This window comes from Montipora capricornis, chromosome 7, assembly GCF_036669925.1.
Source record: "Montipora capricornis isolate CH-2021 chromosome 7, ASM3666992v2, whole genome shotgun sequence".
Classification (NCBI taxonomy): Eukaryota; Metazoa; Cnidaria; class Anthozoa; order Scleractinia; family Acroporidae; genus Montipora; species Montipora capricornis.
In genome coordinates this window covers 27,372,103-27,388,893 of record NC_090889.1, presented here as the reverse complement: position 1 = coordinate 27,388,893, position 16,791 = coordinate 27,372,103, and the positions used below count along the sequence as shown (strand labels likewise).

Sequence of the window (16,791 nt, the reverse complement as noted above, 5' to 3'; positions counted from 1 at the left end):
ACTTTGATCAATAACTGAGCAATGAAGGGATTGAATGGGTTCAATACCTTGTTGAGGTCACAAATTAGTTTGCATTGCTGTTTTCAAAGCAGTCTTTGATGTTAACTCGGTATGAAACCCATTCTCTTTCATCGCCCAGTAATGGATCAAAGTATGACTACTTTTCCCATCTTTCAAAGCTGATAAAAAAGTGAAATTTTAATCAAAACGTGAAAGTGTGTTGAGGTGATAGGCACTTAAATATTTTTATTATTATTTGGTGCTACTCTGGTTTGAAGAAATCTGAATGTTTCTTTAATAACCCATTGACCTCTGGGGGGGTTCCCCATTGACAAGTAAAATCGTCTGGCCTTAAACAGAGTAAAATACAATTTTCTTTCTTCTTTCAGGGCCCCAAGTTTTTAATAGGCCAAGTTTGGAAATCATTAGTTGAACTCTCGCATTTTTAAAAATAAGCTAAAGCAATTCTTGATTAGAAAAAGGTAATTCAAAAATGAAAATTTATGACTGTATATTATTAGTATTTATGTATGTACTTCTTAGTATGAAATTCCTCTTGCTCTTTATTGTAACTCCTCCCTTGAATAATAATATTGTCACTTGCTAAGCTACATGTACATTCAAATTTCTTCAAACCACAGTTGCATGAAACTATGAGCACATTCTTTTGGGACTATTCCAGTTATTCATATTCTGGTTTACGAATAACAGAATGCGCGGAAGACCAATTCCCAAAAGAACGCATCTGCCGAATTGGTCCCAAAAGAACACAATTACCGTACATGTATATTCACAGTATTCCTATTCCGGAATAGCCCCAAAAGAACGCGCCCAATGTCTTATCTTCACTGTTATTGTCCACATTTTAAAACTTGATTGAATGTAATATTTTGTTCTTTAGGAAATTGACTCTGATCAGCCTGTGTTGCAGATTGGGAATTATACGTTTACAGGACAGTTCAGAGGTACAAAAGTATTATTTTTTTCAATTTGACCATTTATAATATTGGCAGCTTTGATGTATCACCTTCCCAAACTGAAGAAAAAGCATTGAGTGCAACAACCATTACCACTGGATATATTGAAGCTTGTAAATTTATTTTTCTTGTTATTTCGTTTCAATATTAATCAATTGAAGTGAAAGCCATTCTTCCATTTTTTTCTAGGATTTTAATTACTATTGTAAGTTGTGATGGTCAGTGAAAGTATGCTACATGTGTACCATTTGATTTATTTTTTTATCTATTGGTTCATTTTATATTTATTTTATATTTATTTATTTGTTTATTCTTTTTGTTTACAGAGTCTATGGGCACCCATGTACTTTTTGAAGAGCTAGGTAATGAGCCAAAATCGCTTTGTAATGTTATTCTTGGGAAATTGATGTGTGATAAATGTACATAATGTAGACTATAATTAGTCTTCAAAGTAATGTAAATTCATGAAGTTTTTTTTTTTAAATTCTAGAATCTACCGATAAGGAAGGAACTAAGAAGCTGAAGTACAAGTGCAATACCACAAAGATACTACAGATGACCAGAGTATTTCTGACAGAAAAAAACAAGATTGAAAAGGGAACCAAAGAGGTGGTACTAGTGCTTTTGCCACTTGTTAATAAAGATAACAGGGAGAGTTATTTGAACAGAATTTAGCTAATGCTTAGCCAAACAGCATTCCAATTACAATACATACTTAATTGACCGCTCCCCATGGGGGCTTTTCAGGGCCAATGAAACACAACGAAACAACAGAATAGAACAACAACAACAATTGTTAAGAATCCCAACTGGCCGAAGGCAAACCAGTTGGCTATTGACAAGTGCAGCTGGGAAGTTGAACCAGGGACTACCAGGATTAAATTCAATGAGTGGTCAGAGCGGTTGTGAACCCGGGATCTCCGGATCTCAAGGCAAGCGCTGTAACCACTGGGCCACACTCACTTTAATTTTGGCTAGGCCTTTAAAGTATAAGGAAAAAGGCATCTATCTTATTGGAGAAACTTGTTCTGAAAACCACAGTTTAAGAATAATAATCAGTTATTTATTTAAATACTGTAACTGGCCCACAGGGTTTATTTTGCAAATCAATATTGAAGAATGAATGTGACAGCACTGAAATATAAATATTGGTGACCTTATGATCAGAGTAAATGAACCGTTTACTACCTCATCCAAAGCTTTTTTCACAGACATAGTTGTAGATGACATTGACAAGGGGTTTGATAAAGTTACTCAGAGTATTGACTATTAAGCTACAGAGCTGAGAAGTTAAAATATTCCTGTTAGTACATACAATAGCAGGTCTTTGGGCATTAGAAGAAAGAATAAATGGCCGGTACAGTCAAACATAAATCAAAAGACGTACCTGAAAAAGCTCTAGGTTTATCAGGTTCAGCACTTGGACTCCTTCATTTTGACTACTGTCTGTTTGCTGTTATGTGGTCTCATCAATCAGTGGTCTATTCAGAAGATTGCACCAAGCCGACCACATTTCTAAAGGAAAGGCCAGACTACAACACTGGGAACTCAGTGCCCTTCTCTTTTTGAATAGCGTGTGGGATCTTTAACATCCCACAGAGTTTTAAGAACAATGGTTGCAAGACGGGACCTATGGGTTATTGTCCTTATCCGAGAAGTCTTGAAAGTGTAACCATTTGGAGATGTAATTACTAAGGCAGCACTTTCTCCTCAGTTTCTTTAGGACCCTGAGTGTTGTTCCGGCCACAGTCGAATTCACAACCTCCTCCTGCAATTGGCAGCCTGGTTCTTAACCAACTGAGCCATCGGTGTGTGGTGGCTCTACCTTTTGAACCCACTGTATCTGCTCAAAACTGTATGAACTCATACTTGTCATGGTACTAACAGAGAGCTTTAGATTCTAGGACGAGGATGAGAACGAGTTCGAGATTTGACTGCCCTTTTTGTAGTGAAAAGACTCAGAAGATTGATAACCCTGGACGATTCATCTTGCTCTTTTCCAGCAGTAAAGGTTGTTCAGTTATTCCTATTGCAGGTAACTGAGCCTTTTTGCTGATCGCAAAGTGTTAAAACTGCTACCGTGTTGTTGACTTGTTTTGACACGACCACATTTTTGCAAAACCTCGTACTAAAATGACGACGGTATCACGTTTTTCCTGCCAAAATGATGCTGGTTTGCACATGCTCACTATGGTTCTGTGGGAAAATCTCGTACTAGTAGTCGTTCTCGTCCTAGAATCTAAAGCTCTCTAATGTTCTGCAGGCTGACAGACACAATCAAGGATTTTCAAATAAATGCTGACTTTTACCTGTTTGTGTCTTGTGCACAAAATTAATGTTGGAACAACCCTGTGTCCCAGTGTACATCATTAAAATGTCTTTTTTTCGTACTCTTGTATCTTTAAGGTCGGCTTTGTAAGTGACAAAGAGGAAAAGAAAGCTGCTGAAATGGATTTTGGATAGATCCAACAATGCAAACATCTTGAATGGGAAGTGAGAGTCAAGATGGAATCTTTTACATTTCAAAAAGTTGTTGACAGTAGCTCTTCTCAGTGGGGTAAACGAATACCACTAAAAAGATCAAGAGCAAACAATAACCTACTGAGTGTGCGAGAAATAAGATGTGCTTCAAGACAATGCCTAGACAAAAACAGTTATTGATCTTCCTCCTCTGACTGTCATTTCCATTAGAAAGAGGATTAGAAGGATTACAATGAAAGTAATAATTATTGCAAACCAGTATGTTTTGATACTGTTAGTGCAAAAACAGTCTTGTAAATATAAAGAAACAACACGTTGAACACACTTTTAAATAAAATTTGATTGATTTTATTCTCACAATTTATTATCAATATAAATCTAAAAGATCTTGATAAATTTAATGTACACACAGTTTTCAATGACTAAAAGCGGAATGCACAGTTCCATTTGCATGTACCTAATGCATGGACCTAAGCAGTTTGATCTTTCTAATGTGAAATCATATGAATGCCACGTAGCACTTTCCCCCTTCTTCAAATCTAAGCTCAAAGTAAAATTCAATACATCAAGCAGTGTTTGGACTAATGGTTAGTCCACTGATCTTTGTTTGTTGAAACCCATGTTGTCAGTGCAGAGTCTTACTCCAGTTTATTGGACTTTGACAAAGCAGATTGCGCTCCTCCAGGTGCCTTGTTTCTTGGTCATTTCTCTGTTGCTCTGCACGCAGCTCCATCAGCTAAAAAAACAAAATCGGTTTTGAAATTGGTTTTGTAAACAGAAGTGTTTTTGTTCTTATGATAGATGTCATTCATCCAGTTTTTTACACCAGAATTAAATCAACAAAGGAGAAAATTAAATGCGGTGATTACCCTTTTATTCTCATTCCTAAACTGTTGTAAATATTTTTCTTTGTTAATTCTATCTTCTTTGTCTTGCTGTAGGCAGATTCTGTCGTAGCTGATGGCAAAATCACTCTCCTTTATCTTCTCAACCATTTTATTTTTGTTTGCTGTGTCCTTTTCTTTCATTTGTTCCAACAAAGCTGTTCGTCCCATTTGCCTTGAAACAGAAGAATACGAATTTACATGTACCTTGCTCAAGATACATGTATAGATAACACTAAGTATTTATGACAAGCAAAAATTTAATGTCATGTGTTAACTGTTAATGAAGACTCTTTCAACCTTTCATATAGCCTAAATTTGAGTTGGCTGAAATTTAGGCTACCTCTTATTTTTGCCACATACTCTACCTCGCTCCCCCTCCCCTAAGAACCAAATAAGATGGGAAAGGAATTTCGAATGCAACAACAATGATAATAATAATAATAACAATACAATGTTTTTCGTCGTTGTAATAAAAAGTAACGTCTTTTTTTTTGATGTAATTAAAAAAATCTGCACCAACCCTTTTAAATTGCAAGACTTTGGCATGAATTAAATGAATGCTAAAGCACTTTTTATTTGGTCATTCTTCAAACGAACCGTGTTGAGTAAAACTTTGACAATTGAAAAGAAAATCCCATGTTTCCCCCATTCACCACCCGATATGTGAGAGCACAGTCACACATTTCGTAGCCTTGTTCATGACACCGTTTACATTAAGCAGTTTTTAACTCACTTCACTTCTTCCTTTTCTTTGGGACCACCGTACATCGCCTTTACATACATCTCGTTTCGTCTTCTGTAAGCTTCACGCTTGCCTTGCATTTTCCGCTCTTCTATTTCATGGTGACGCGAGACTGTCTCTAAGCTCACAGATCGCTGGCATTCTCTGGGCCATAACGGGTTTAAATCGGTCATTGCGCTTTCTCCCAAATTGTTTTGTTGCGGACAAACTCTCTGCCTTCGGGTATCTGTTGCTGTGGAGATATGTACCCGCTGTACGTAAGGTATCACAGGCGCATATCTAACATGGCGGCCGTCAGGGGTTGATCGAAGGTGATCATCAGAGGAATTTGAGGCTTTTCTCGAGAAAAGACGATGGGAAGTAGTGAATCCACGAAAAGATTGACAGTTCAAAAATCTGATGAGGGTGAAATCGGCGGAATAGTGACAGTAAGTTACTTGATTTAAACGGTTCTGGTCCAACATGTAGCACTCACTAATTTAAGCTTATATTAATTAAGAACACAATATAAGTTGGTATGGTCGTTATTCCACAGACACTTTCATCTGCTTTCGTTGAAGAAAAAGAAAGGGAAAATGGTGTGGAAGGACATAATTTACTTAAGGAAGAGCATATCAAACTGCTCGTACCGCACCAGTGGCTCAGTTGGTTGAGCCCCGGGCTGTCACGCGGGAGGTCGTGAGTTCAACTCCGGCCGGACCAACACTCAGGGTCTTTAAATAACTGAGGAGAAAGTGCTGCCTTTGTAATTACATCTGCAAATGGTTAGACTCTCTAGTCTTCTCGGACGATATAAGGACGATAAGCCGGAGGTCCCGTCTCACAATCCTTCAATGTTCATAATCCTGTGGGACGTAAAAGAACCCGCACACTTGTCGCTTGTAGTAGTTCGCGGTGGTGTGGTCTGTCTTCTGTGGTGTATCATGGTTGAGAGGGTAAATGCTCGGAGATATTAGCTACACCAAGCTACTCTAAAATCCGAGGGTAAATAAAGATGTATGTATGATATGTACGTGTACGTTATTGCTCTCGAGTAGTTTTCACTTTCTGTGTCATTGTGATGCTGATGTGGTCATCCAGCTAGAGTCCCATAGATATGAAATGTGGTGTCAGATGATCATGCATACCTATGAAGGTTTCCCTTTCTTCATTTTTTAAGTGCAAGACTGAAGCGGCAGGTACGTTTTGTAGGTTGCAGGTTGAAATGTAATTATAGCTGGAAAACCACTGGCGCTTAAAAGAAAGGTAAAGCGATAGACTTACTGTGACTGTTAGATGACGCTGTTTACGATAGACGGACTATACTTGATGAAGGGTGAAGTTACACTTATTTTGATACCATGTGAAAGAGGCAAACTACTTTATGTAAGAACCCCTGATGAGTATATGGGTTATTAACTATTTTTAGTGCCAGCGGTTTTCCAGTTATAACTAAATTTCAACCTGCAACCTGCAAAACATACTTGCCAAGAGTGAAGTGCAAATGACGAGGAATGTTACGTGAATGTTACAAGAAAGTTTGACTCTGTTTTTGTTACTCTGCTGCTTTAAGATTTCAGAAAGAGTTGTGCGTCGTCTGAGAGGTCTTGAGGACTTGCCTATAAATGGTGATGAGGGAATTTCTCAAGGTAAATACACAAATCAAAATCCAGCCCTTTTGACTTAATGTTGATAGACTGAAATGTTGAATGCTTGACAGCTTACTGCACAGACATAATGACAGAATGAGTCTTTGGTCAAGTGACTTATTACATTGTAAATTGTTTATTGAAGCTTGTTAGTAACATTGCTCGAAAGGTACAGATGTAGAAAAGGAGGTGTACAGTCTGCACATGTAGACCTGGTCCCTGTTGTTCAAAAAGTAGATAACACTATCCACCTGAGAAATCACTATCCACTGGATAGCGCAATTGGTTTCGCTATGACTTATCCACTGGATAGTGATTCATCTGGTGGATAATACTATCCATCGTTTGAACAACTGGGACTAGGCCCAGGATGCTTGAAGCTTGGTTAGCGCTAAGCAGGGTAAAATACCATGGAAATCTATAGGTTTTGATACCTCTTAACCAACAGTTAGCACTAACCAGGCTTCAAGCAACCCGCCCCTGATTGTTAGTATCCACCTTTAGGAGCAGGGGATCCCTTAAGTTACATGTAAATACTCAGTGACTTAAACGTCTGCCTTAACTTTCTCTCGTCTTTGTACCCATGCATTGATAGATGTGTAAAACGGATTATCTACAGTAGAAAGAAGGGGTGGATCAGGTGCTTTATCTGCTGCAACGATACTACCAGCTTCAAACTATAGTATTTACCTGGCCTCGATTGTTCAAAAGGTGGGTAACACTATCCACCAGATAAATCACTATCCAGCGGATAAACACTAGCAAAACCAATTGAGTTATCCAGTGGATAGCACTATCCACCCTTCAAACAACTGAATCCTCGTGGATGTGTTTTATAGAACATGCTATGCCACTAAGCTGGAGGTTTCCTGATCACAGCACATTAGGGATAAAATATGTTTGTTTCTTACCAGATGATATCAACAATTTATGGGAAGAACTACAGCAGGAGAAAGCAAGATTAAAGCACCAGCATGAACATTTTCAAGAATTCATGCAGCATGCTTTTGATGAGGTAATTTTAACTTTTATTTACGATGTTCCTTGCATGTACTCAAGATGATATGACAGCTTCATCCTATTGTGCTGTAGTGTCCTGCCTGACGAGTGCAAGTGGAATCAGAGACAGAAGCATCATCAGTGCTCAGTGGTTAGGTTCCGTGAATGGCATGATGTTGCTCTAGGTTCCAGGGTTACCTTAATGATAACCCATACCACCAGTTTGGGTTTGGCCCAGAATTTAATTCCACACAGTTTTCTCTTTTAAGTTTGTGTTGTGTTGTTTTTCATCCTACTATGTTAATTTTAAAAGCTTCTAAAGCTTCAACCTGATGTAAATATCATCTTTTATCATAAGTGAAGGTGACTTGCATTACTTGAAAAAAATCTCTTGATTCAAACTTGATCCAAAGGTAATTGAGTTATTAACAAGTTATTGAATTAAAAGTCTCAGATAGATGTGCTGAATTTTAGGGTAGGCAGTCTGAATCCAAACGATTGAAAGAAAACAGGGATATACTTCACTCAAAAGATCAAAATGTTGAAGAAATTGAAAAGAAGGACTTGAGAAAGACCCTGGAAGAGCAGGTTGATGAATCAACTCTTAGAGAGAAAAAACTATTAGCAGAAATAAAATCCTTGAAGGAAAAGGTACAGTGATGTGACTTGAATAACTTTTTTTAGTAGTGGTAGTAGTTATTGTAGTGAGGACTGAGGTCACTTGGCCTTGTGGGTAGGATGCTATATCTGCATGTTGATGCTCTGGTTTCAAATCCAACTTTGACTAGACTTGCGACCAGTCAAACTGTCACAGTGGAATGGCTACATGTAACAGGAGTTTGACAGTAGAATATTATTACTAATACATGTTTCACAGTAGAAAAGCTAAGAGTGCAACAAATTAGTGGCCAAGTGAGGTCGCAAAGTTGACTTTAACCCGAAGCACATGTAAGTAAAACAAAGAAGGTGAAGGACTGATCACGCATCTCAAGTTTCTCTTTTGTGGTCTTGGATGTGAATCACTTTTACATTATAAATAGCTTACTGGTTTGCCTTCATCAAGTTAGGTTTCCTAATACTTTTAATTAGCGACTACTTACAGTGCAATGCGCCTTATCGTGGCCACCCAACAAGCTTTCACAGTTGACAATTACGTATAAATACGTCAACTCAACAACCCATGCAACGGGTTATGCAACGGTGTTTATCTTACAACTGTGCGAACTTTGCAAGGAGGCGTGACTATCAATCAAATTCACACATCCTGATTAGCGGATAATTTGTAAAAAACTTAGTTAGGTGGCCACGGTAAGGCGCATCGGACTCGGATAATTTGTAAAAAACTTAGTTAGGTGGCCACGGTAAGGCGCATCGGACTGTAAATGCTTTTTCATCATTGTTTCATTTTATACATGGCCTCACAAGGTTAGTGCCTGTGAATATTTTGAGATACCACATAAGACAACAGTGGAGGAAAACGTTGACTATGTGTAAATTTTGGGGTTTTTCCCTGGTTTTAAGCCCAAATTAATTTGTATTTAACTATTTATTTTTCTCTAAAATCTTTTTCTTTTTGCCATACTATATATAAATTGATCGATATACATGTAACTCTATTTGACTGATTAGTTGATGGGACATTTTCATGAATCTCTTACCCTACCCTAGTTTGTAAGCAAGTACTATGCATTTTTTTGCAGTTTTAACCACTACATTTTTGTCTTTCACAGGTCACAGAAAGGGAAGACATGACAATTGAGAAGTTCAATCAAGCAGTAGAAGAAACTAAACGAAAATTTAGGTGATGTTCTCTTGCTCTCTCTCTCTCTCTCTTATTTATGAAAGTTGATGTATTATCAAGATGGTTTGCGATCAATCTGCAGACTTGCAGATAACAATAGTGGAATAAATGAAGCTTAAAACTTACTAGGAATGAAAAGAGGTTCTTTGAAACTTCCTTTGCTTTTAATTGTCCAAAAACACTGCTGTTAACTTATGACGAAGATGCAAACCACCTTTCATTGCTCAGTTTTCTTTGAACAAATTGAGGAAGAGTATTAGTAGTAGTCTTAATGTCCAGTCTGTTTATTGCAGCCAGCCAAGGAAGGTTCTTGCTTGTCAACACCTAAAGAATGAAGTCTTAAACTGCTATAAAAAGAATCCCACACAAGCTTTGAATTGCTCACAACAAGTCAGGGATTTTATCAGCTGTGTGGAAGCGTTACAAATGGTATTTCCTTGTTTGCTTTTATCAATCGAGACATTATAGACTATAGACAAAACATATGTACAATACTGTATTATTTAAGAGCACTGTTCTGAACTTATTTGAATGCTTGCATTTTAATCATAGATGGAAGGAAGAAATTACCTTGTACAGCTTAATAGACATTTCTACAGCCTGGAAAAAAGCACCTTTTAGTGGCTAAAGGATGATTTGATTTCTTTCTTCTTCCCTACATAAGACTTAATTTTTACATTTTTATAGGCCCCTCAAGAATCGAAATCATGAAGAGTTATGAAAATGTTATACAAGCTGCAAGATGTTTCAGTCAAGATGCGGCTGTGGAGTGCTAAAGACAGGCACCAACCGGGAAACAAGTACCAGTTCTCCCTAGGCATGATGGAGGAAAACGATCGCCATAAAGTTGATACTTGGAGCAATCATCGAATGTTTAAAACTTTTTTTTAATCTGGGACCTGACATGGGTCTCTTCAAACTTTTTCATCTGGGCTGAGAATATAATAAAATGGATGACAGTTAAACCAACGTAGTTTCATCCAAAATGTCAATGTTTTTGCTTTTTGTTTATTTTATATTTCGTTGCAAGATCTTTGCTTGTCTTAATTAGAGGAGCTTCAGTCGTCAAAGATCGTAGTTCATCCCTAACATCCGGGATCTTGAAGCAAATCTGAGGAGAAAAACCCCAACACTAATAGGGAAGATACAGTGCTTTTGTTATTCAAATATGGTAACCTCAGAAACAAAAGACACTTTGTTTCGACAGCCAAAGAGGCTCTGGTTGGCACATTAATGACAACGATGTCAACCTTATCTTCCCTATAATAGATATGTTCCCAAACTGTGTGAACCCGCACCTGTTTCGACCTGTTTGCTGAAGACAGGGGACACTATCTCCAGCTGATTCAGTGCAGTGAGTCTTCCCTTCATGGTATAGAATGGTTGGGTGGCTAATGTTCGGAGACATCACAGATATTAGGTACTTAAGGTTGCTCTTTATTCTACGCATAAATAATGTAGCTACTTGGTGAACATATGCTCAAAGACTAAATGAATACGTTAGTCAAATCCAGTGGTAACCACCGCAGAGACTGATTTCCTAAATTGAGGAAAATAAAAGAAGAAAAAACTTTCTCGATTTGAATCCAATAGTATAGAATTGTTGTGTTTTTGCCAGAAGAAGTTATCAAGCCTGTTTTTTTCAACATTAACTGATGGGCCTTCATTAAAATTACACAAAAATGGGCCTGTCCATAGTTTTTAACCAGAATATTTGCATAACCACCCGACTCCCCACAGTCCGATTTTTGTCGCCAACGGCAGCCGTGGGACGCGCGTCTACTTTCCCGCCAAAACTGAAAGTTTCAAACTGCAACTCGAAAGCAAAGTTTATTAACTAAAACAAAAATTGTCCACATTTCCACCCGTTATCTCTTGTTAAATCGCCCGCAAAGATGACATTTAACGTTTTGAAAAGAAGATTATCTTGATTTAGGTAAGTACTCTCACAAAATTTGGGTTTTATTCAAACCTTTGAAGTCCAGTTAACTTATGTACTTGCACATGTTAAGCTTTCTTGTTTATATTGTGACATTTCTGCCCTTAATTAGCTCATGTAACTACACAATTTTAGCTTTACGGTGGTAATTTTCAATTTTTTTTATTGCTTTTGTTTTCTTGAAATATCAAAATCAGTTAAGGTGCGTTAGGCGAGAGCCAGACTTGACAAATGACTTTTTTGTTTGTTGTTTTTGACCACACATGGTCGCTTCTAATTTCAGTTCTTGAAAAGCTTTAAATTAAGCAAAAACCGCCATGGAGTCAGTGAGAATACAAACATCTCAGAACAGACAAATCAAGAAAGGCTTTGTGTGAGTAATTTCAGGTCTCATTAGGGCCGTTTATACGAGAGAAAATAAGCCGCGGCTAACTCTGGCCGCGGCTTACGTAAGCCGCAAACACCCCGTATAAATGGTACGAAATCCACGTTCACGGCTTACTCAAGCCTCGGCTTATCCTGGCCAGGGAGTTTATACTCGTATAAATAGTTCCTTTCGCGGCTTACGTAAGCCGCGGCCAGAGTTAGCCGCGGTTTATTTTCTCTCGTATAAACGGCCCTATTGACTTACAGCGATGTCGCATGGCTTCATCAGTATCAAACGAAGTTGTGCTTTAAATTACGTACTAAGTGCAACTGTAAATACTTCCAAGTAAGCTAGCTTGTAGTCCTAATCAAAATATTTTACCCACGATGTCCTGCAATCTTTGACTTCACGTAAAACTGGGATATTTGCTTGGAACAAGAAAAGGAAGTCCAGTGTGTCGCAAAGATATCGTGAGAGGAAAATAGTTGTAAACTGCAAAGACATCTTACAATTTCTTATCGACGCAAAAAATTCTCGTAAGAAAATAAACTATGTTTTTCGTAACTGAAGGAACTACAGACGTTAAATGAAGTGCCTTTATTTCACTTTACTTTTCCCGTTTAAAGTAAACGCTTTGCTAAATCTCGCTGATAAGTAAACTTTTAATCAAGGCCTTTTTTAACTGGAGAAGTAATATGCGCAGATGCATTGAGCTGTCGTTAATTAGCCTTTTTGTCCTAACAAAAGTAACTAATGAACTAGAAGCTTCTGAATTCTTTTGTGCTTACATGTGCGTTACTAGTAAAAATCGACCCTTCAATTAACAGTCACATATCAAAACGTGAAAGTTTTCTATCATTTGTTGAGGTTTGCCGTATGAGCGCTGATATACATGTAAGAGAGCTTACGCAAGAACGTACTCAACGGCAAAGAAAGCGTTAGGAGATTAATTAATTAATTAATTAATTAATAAGCAAAACCATGACTGCACGCTTCGCACGTGCGCATTAGATTTTGATACATTCCTTAGCCTTCATTTGCTTATTATCATCGTCGGGCGAAACGAATTATCTGTTGGTCTCTCATGACATTCCGCAATTCAGGAGCAGACAGAGACCCTTTTCTACCTTCAATCAGTCTATCAATGTAAATAATAGCTGGTCTTCTTACATTATGGTATCCTTAAACTGGGTCCCATAGCAGAACATCACTGATACATTCGTTAATTCTGAGGCTCAGTTCAGTGGGAAGAAATGACCAGTAAACTTCATCTGTCAATCTATGTAAAATGATAAGCTTTGACATTTGGTGGAAGACATGCGCTTAATTTTCCCTCAACAACTTTATACAGTTTATATCAACTTATTTTTCTGGAGCCCGAGTTACTGTAAAATTTAATACAGAGCGTATTGGATGGAATACTGCCGCCGAAAATTTGTATTTTGGAACGCTGTCCTCCAGGCCGTTGTTGTCCGTTGCGCATAAACTTCCTTTTGGACTCACGTTTCGACGATCAAAGTGAGAGTTATCTTTAGAGACAAGCTTTACTAGATTTGGATCTGTCCTGTAGATTGTAATAATTGAGAGTTTCCGCACTGTAACTAGTTACAATACTTCGTGCTTTCAGACCTCCTTTTAAAGCATCAAGTCAATCTTGGCAAATGCCACCTGCGCCACCACCAATGCTCGACGATGTACTCTCACAAGTGTCTCAGAGAGGCCTCTCTTCCACACAACTTTTCCGTTCCAATTCTGAGCACTTCGACAAAGTGAAAGACAAATTTTTCACAGAAAAATTAGTCGGCTTATCGCCTTTCGACGACATAAATCATTTTCCAAACAGTGTTCGCGCAGGACAGCAGTTCAGTCAGAATGAGCACAAGAACTTATCAGGCGTATCGCAGCTGGTTCATTTACAGTCTCCTCCATTTATTGATGATGACGATGACTATACTTATGAAGATGAAAAGGTTATTCAAGACTCCCCAGAGCTGTTCTCTCAAGTAATGGAGGCAGGGTGTGCAACGAAATTCGAAGGTAAAAGAGCTTGTGACTGATAAATGCAAACCTCAAGGTACCACCACTGTCCATGTTCATTTGTTTTGTTTCTTTCTTCTTTTGTTCAGTATAACTGCTCCACTTAAGAGGCAATTATATCGAAAATTTAGTTCTTTCTGGATAACAGATTTTTTTTGTATAGTGTCTGAGGAGAAATTTCATCTTCCCATTTATTAAGAGAGGCGAGGAGATGAGTATAAAAGTTTTGGGTGTCTAGCAGACTATGTCATTGTATTGCTATTATAATATTTATGACAGGTTCTCCATATTTCTCCCCAATCACTACCAGTCAGTGACGAATGTCTGAATTTTAAGGATTGCTGCTACGTCTTGGCAAAATCGATCCATGGGCCCGCCCTCAACCCTTCTTGTTTTTCGCTGCTTTCACTTTGAGAATTGCAAGTAAACTAAAGGATTTCTCCTAAAATGTACGGATGTTGTTCGGGTCAGGGAGGTCGCATGATCCGATCGCACTCATTTTGATGTTACCTCTTCCTCGAAGGGATAATTGTTCCCAGCTGATTATGCTTGCGATGTTTCCCTTCCTTCATAAGGCTTCAATTTGAATGAGTACGAGCCCGAAGATTACGAGATGTATACATCTTACCAACAACAAGTCCCACAGCACAACTTCGGCACTCCAAGTCAACTTTTCATCCCCGGCTCAGGTAATATAATCATTTCCTCATTTCTGCTTTACGTTTTCTCGGTGGTCAACTGAAGCGCTGCAACTTTGTTTTCTTTTTTTTTTTTCTGTTCTTACAGCTTTTGAAAATCAATGCAGCGATACAAGGTCAGTAATTGGACTCCGATCTGTGAACGAAATACGTATCCTTTCTTATGGTAACTTACAGAGAACTCAATAAACAGAAACCTACTTTAGAGAAGAAGGTAAGCCTTGTGAGGGATAAGTTCCTAAACCATGTCAGTCTTTTTAATTTAAATCCACAGTCCCGGATTTTAAAACAGGTACCCGTAATCCATTTCAAACCTTGCGTAAAACAAGATCCCTGGAGTCCCTAGGATCTAGAGTACAGATGGGTCGCACTTTAATAACTGTAAATGTTTTGAACCCAGGAGTCATATCATCATTAAGAAAAGTACGATTGTCCGGGTGAGTGTAGTCCTGAGAAGGACTGTTTGAGATGACATTGACTGACGTTTCGACAACCTGAGCGGAAGTCATTTTCAGAATGTGACACATTTATGAGGAAACGTTTATAGTTATGTATCATGTGTCGTATGTCGCTGTTTAAGAATTAAAGAGGGAGATCCTCCCCTGTGTAGGAAATTTCGAAAGCAATTAATGATTTCTCGCGTACCCACCCTGGAGCAGAGCTTCCTGTTGTCTTTGTCTTTACTGAGGAAGAGAAAAGGAGGGTCTGCCTGAATTGCGTCAACTCTTTGAAGCCGCCGCAGACCCGAACTTCTGGACTAGTCTATCTTGTTTTCTCTTGTCAAACCGGTTTTTCCGGTACAAGCATCCGTTTAGTGATAAAACCGATGGCTATAATTGAGCCCGCTGTACAATGAAAAACCAAGATGGCGGCGAGATCTGACATATTAGGCTTGGGTTCGAGACTGTTTCCTGGCAACAAGCAGAGTATACTCAATAAAGATCTTACTCGATTCATGCAGAGTCTTTCTCTAGAACGCCAAAATCGAGCAAGCAAAAGAAAGGCTCTGCTAGCAGGTTGTTGCGTACCATCCACGATCATTTTTTCGGCCAACTGGGTTTCACAGAAAATTTCGTCGAATCCCAACCAATATTGATGAGTCACGTGACCAAAATTTAAAAAATATGAGAGGTTCCTTTTTAAACGCACCAAAAATATGGAGATAGCGTAAAAATGTTTTAGCAAACAACCCCTACCTATTTTTTTTTTGCAAACGGAAGACATATATCACAGATGATAAACAATGATGATGAAACTCTGATCAATAGAACAAATGGGCTCTTTGTTTTTTTTCTCGTAGCTTTTGTTTCCGTGTTACTATAAAAATTACTTTGGATATTTGTCCACATAACGAGAAAGCAACGTTGGCAACAAGTTTCAACACTTTCAGCAAACTGTACTATTTGAAAGGATTACCTCTACAACACTGTTAAGCGAAACGGCAATGTTATGCTAACAAATGAAACACCAATAATAGCCTTTTTCATGTTTAGTTTTTCTCATTTGCATTACAATGTAATCTAACGTGGATGCGAGGCAATTTCGGGTTAAAATAACAAAATAGCCCGAAATTGCCTCACATACATGCTAGATTACATTTTAATGCAAATGAGAAAAACTAACCGTGGAAAGGGCTATTGCTTAACAAGATGCACTCCTTAATGTGACTCAATAGGTCACCGTGATAACAAAAGAGGCATCTAAAAGCACCCTATATTTGCATTTAAACCCTTATTAAACGAATTCGGTGATCACCAATTTTTATTTCTGGAAATTTATTAACAGGCTAAGATAACTCTTTTTGCAAAGTCCAAAAAAAATTATTTGGAGCGGATTCAGAGCCACCTTAATATTCTCCAGTTGTGAAGGTGACTTTGAATCCGCTGCAAAGAATTTTTTTAATTTTGCAGAGGGTTTTGTTTGAGCGTGCTAATCGTTTTCCAGCAATAACAATTTGGGGTCACCGAAATCGTTTTTGATATATCATCGTTTAACACAAAATATAGTGTGTATGTACATGTCTCTTTTATTGCCATGGTGACCTATTACGTCACATCACAGAATGCATCTTGTTAAGTAATTATTCATTTAGCAGAACAACATTGCTGCTAAGCATGACAGTGTTGTAGAGTTGATCCATCTAATAAGACATTTCTCAGTTGTTGAAACTGGTTTGATCCACCTTAACGAGATCCTCTAGAGCGGATGTTGCATTTATACTACAATTGGATGTAT

The 16,791-nt window shown here is 38.1% G+C and overlaps 3 protein-coding genes across 3 annotated transcripts in view; 2 read left to right on the top strand and 1 right to left on the bottom strand.

Annotated features, from left to right (window-relative positions):
* LOC138056716 (general transcription factor 3C polypeptide 6-like) overlaps positions 1-3,809 on the top strand; it is a 5,779-nt gene extending 1,970 nt beyond the window's left edge. The window contains exons 3-6 of the mRNA XM_068902577.1: positions 902-965; positions 1,304-1,339; positions 1,468-1,586; positions 3,384-3,809. Of these exons, the coding sequence (XP_068758678.1) occupies positions 902-965; positions 1,304-1,339; positions 1,468-1,586; positions 3,384-3,440 (276 nt within the window). The 3' untranslated portion in view covers positions 3,441-3,809. The remainder of the gene's footprint in view (positions 1-901; positions 966-1,303; positions 1,340-1,467; positions 1,587-3,383) is intronic.
* On the bottom strand, positions 3,784-5,310 carry LOC138056717 (uncharacterized). The gene is made up of 3 exons (XM_068902578.1): positions 5,079-5,310; positions 4,328-4,517; positions 3,784-4,194 (listed from the first exon to the last, which is right to left on the bottom strand). The coding sequence occupies exons 1-3, from the start codon at positions 5,258-5,260 to the stop codon at positions 4,084-4,086; spliced, it is 483 nt and encodes a 160-aa protein (XP_068758679.1). The 5' UTR covers positions 5,261-5,310; the 3' UTR covers positions 3,784-4,083.
* Positions 5,311-5,352: 42 nt separating this feature from the next.
* Positions 5,353-10,507, top strand: LOC138056715 (MICOS complex subunit Mic19-like). The gene is made up of 7 exons (XM_068902576.1): positions 5,353-5,515; positions 6,640-6,715; positions 7,630-7,730; positions 8,189-8,365; positions 9,445-9,515; positions 9,809-9,944; positions 10,203-10,507. The coding sequence occupies exons 1-7, from the start codon at positions 5,441-5,443 to the stop codon at positions 10,224-10,226; spliced, it is 660 nt and encodes a 219-aa protein (XP_068758677.1). The 5' UTR covers positions 5,353-5,440; the 3' UTR covers positions 10,227-10,507.
* The last annotated feature ends 6,284 nt before the right edge of the window (positions 10,508-16,791 follow it).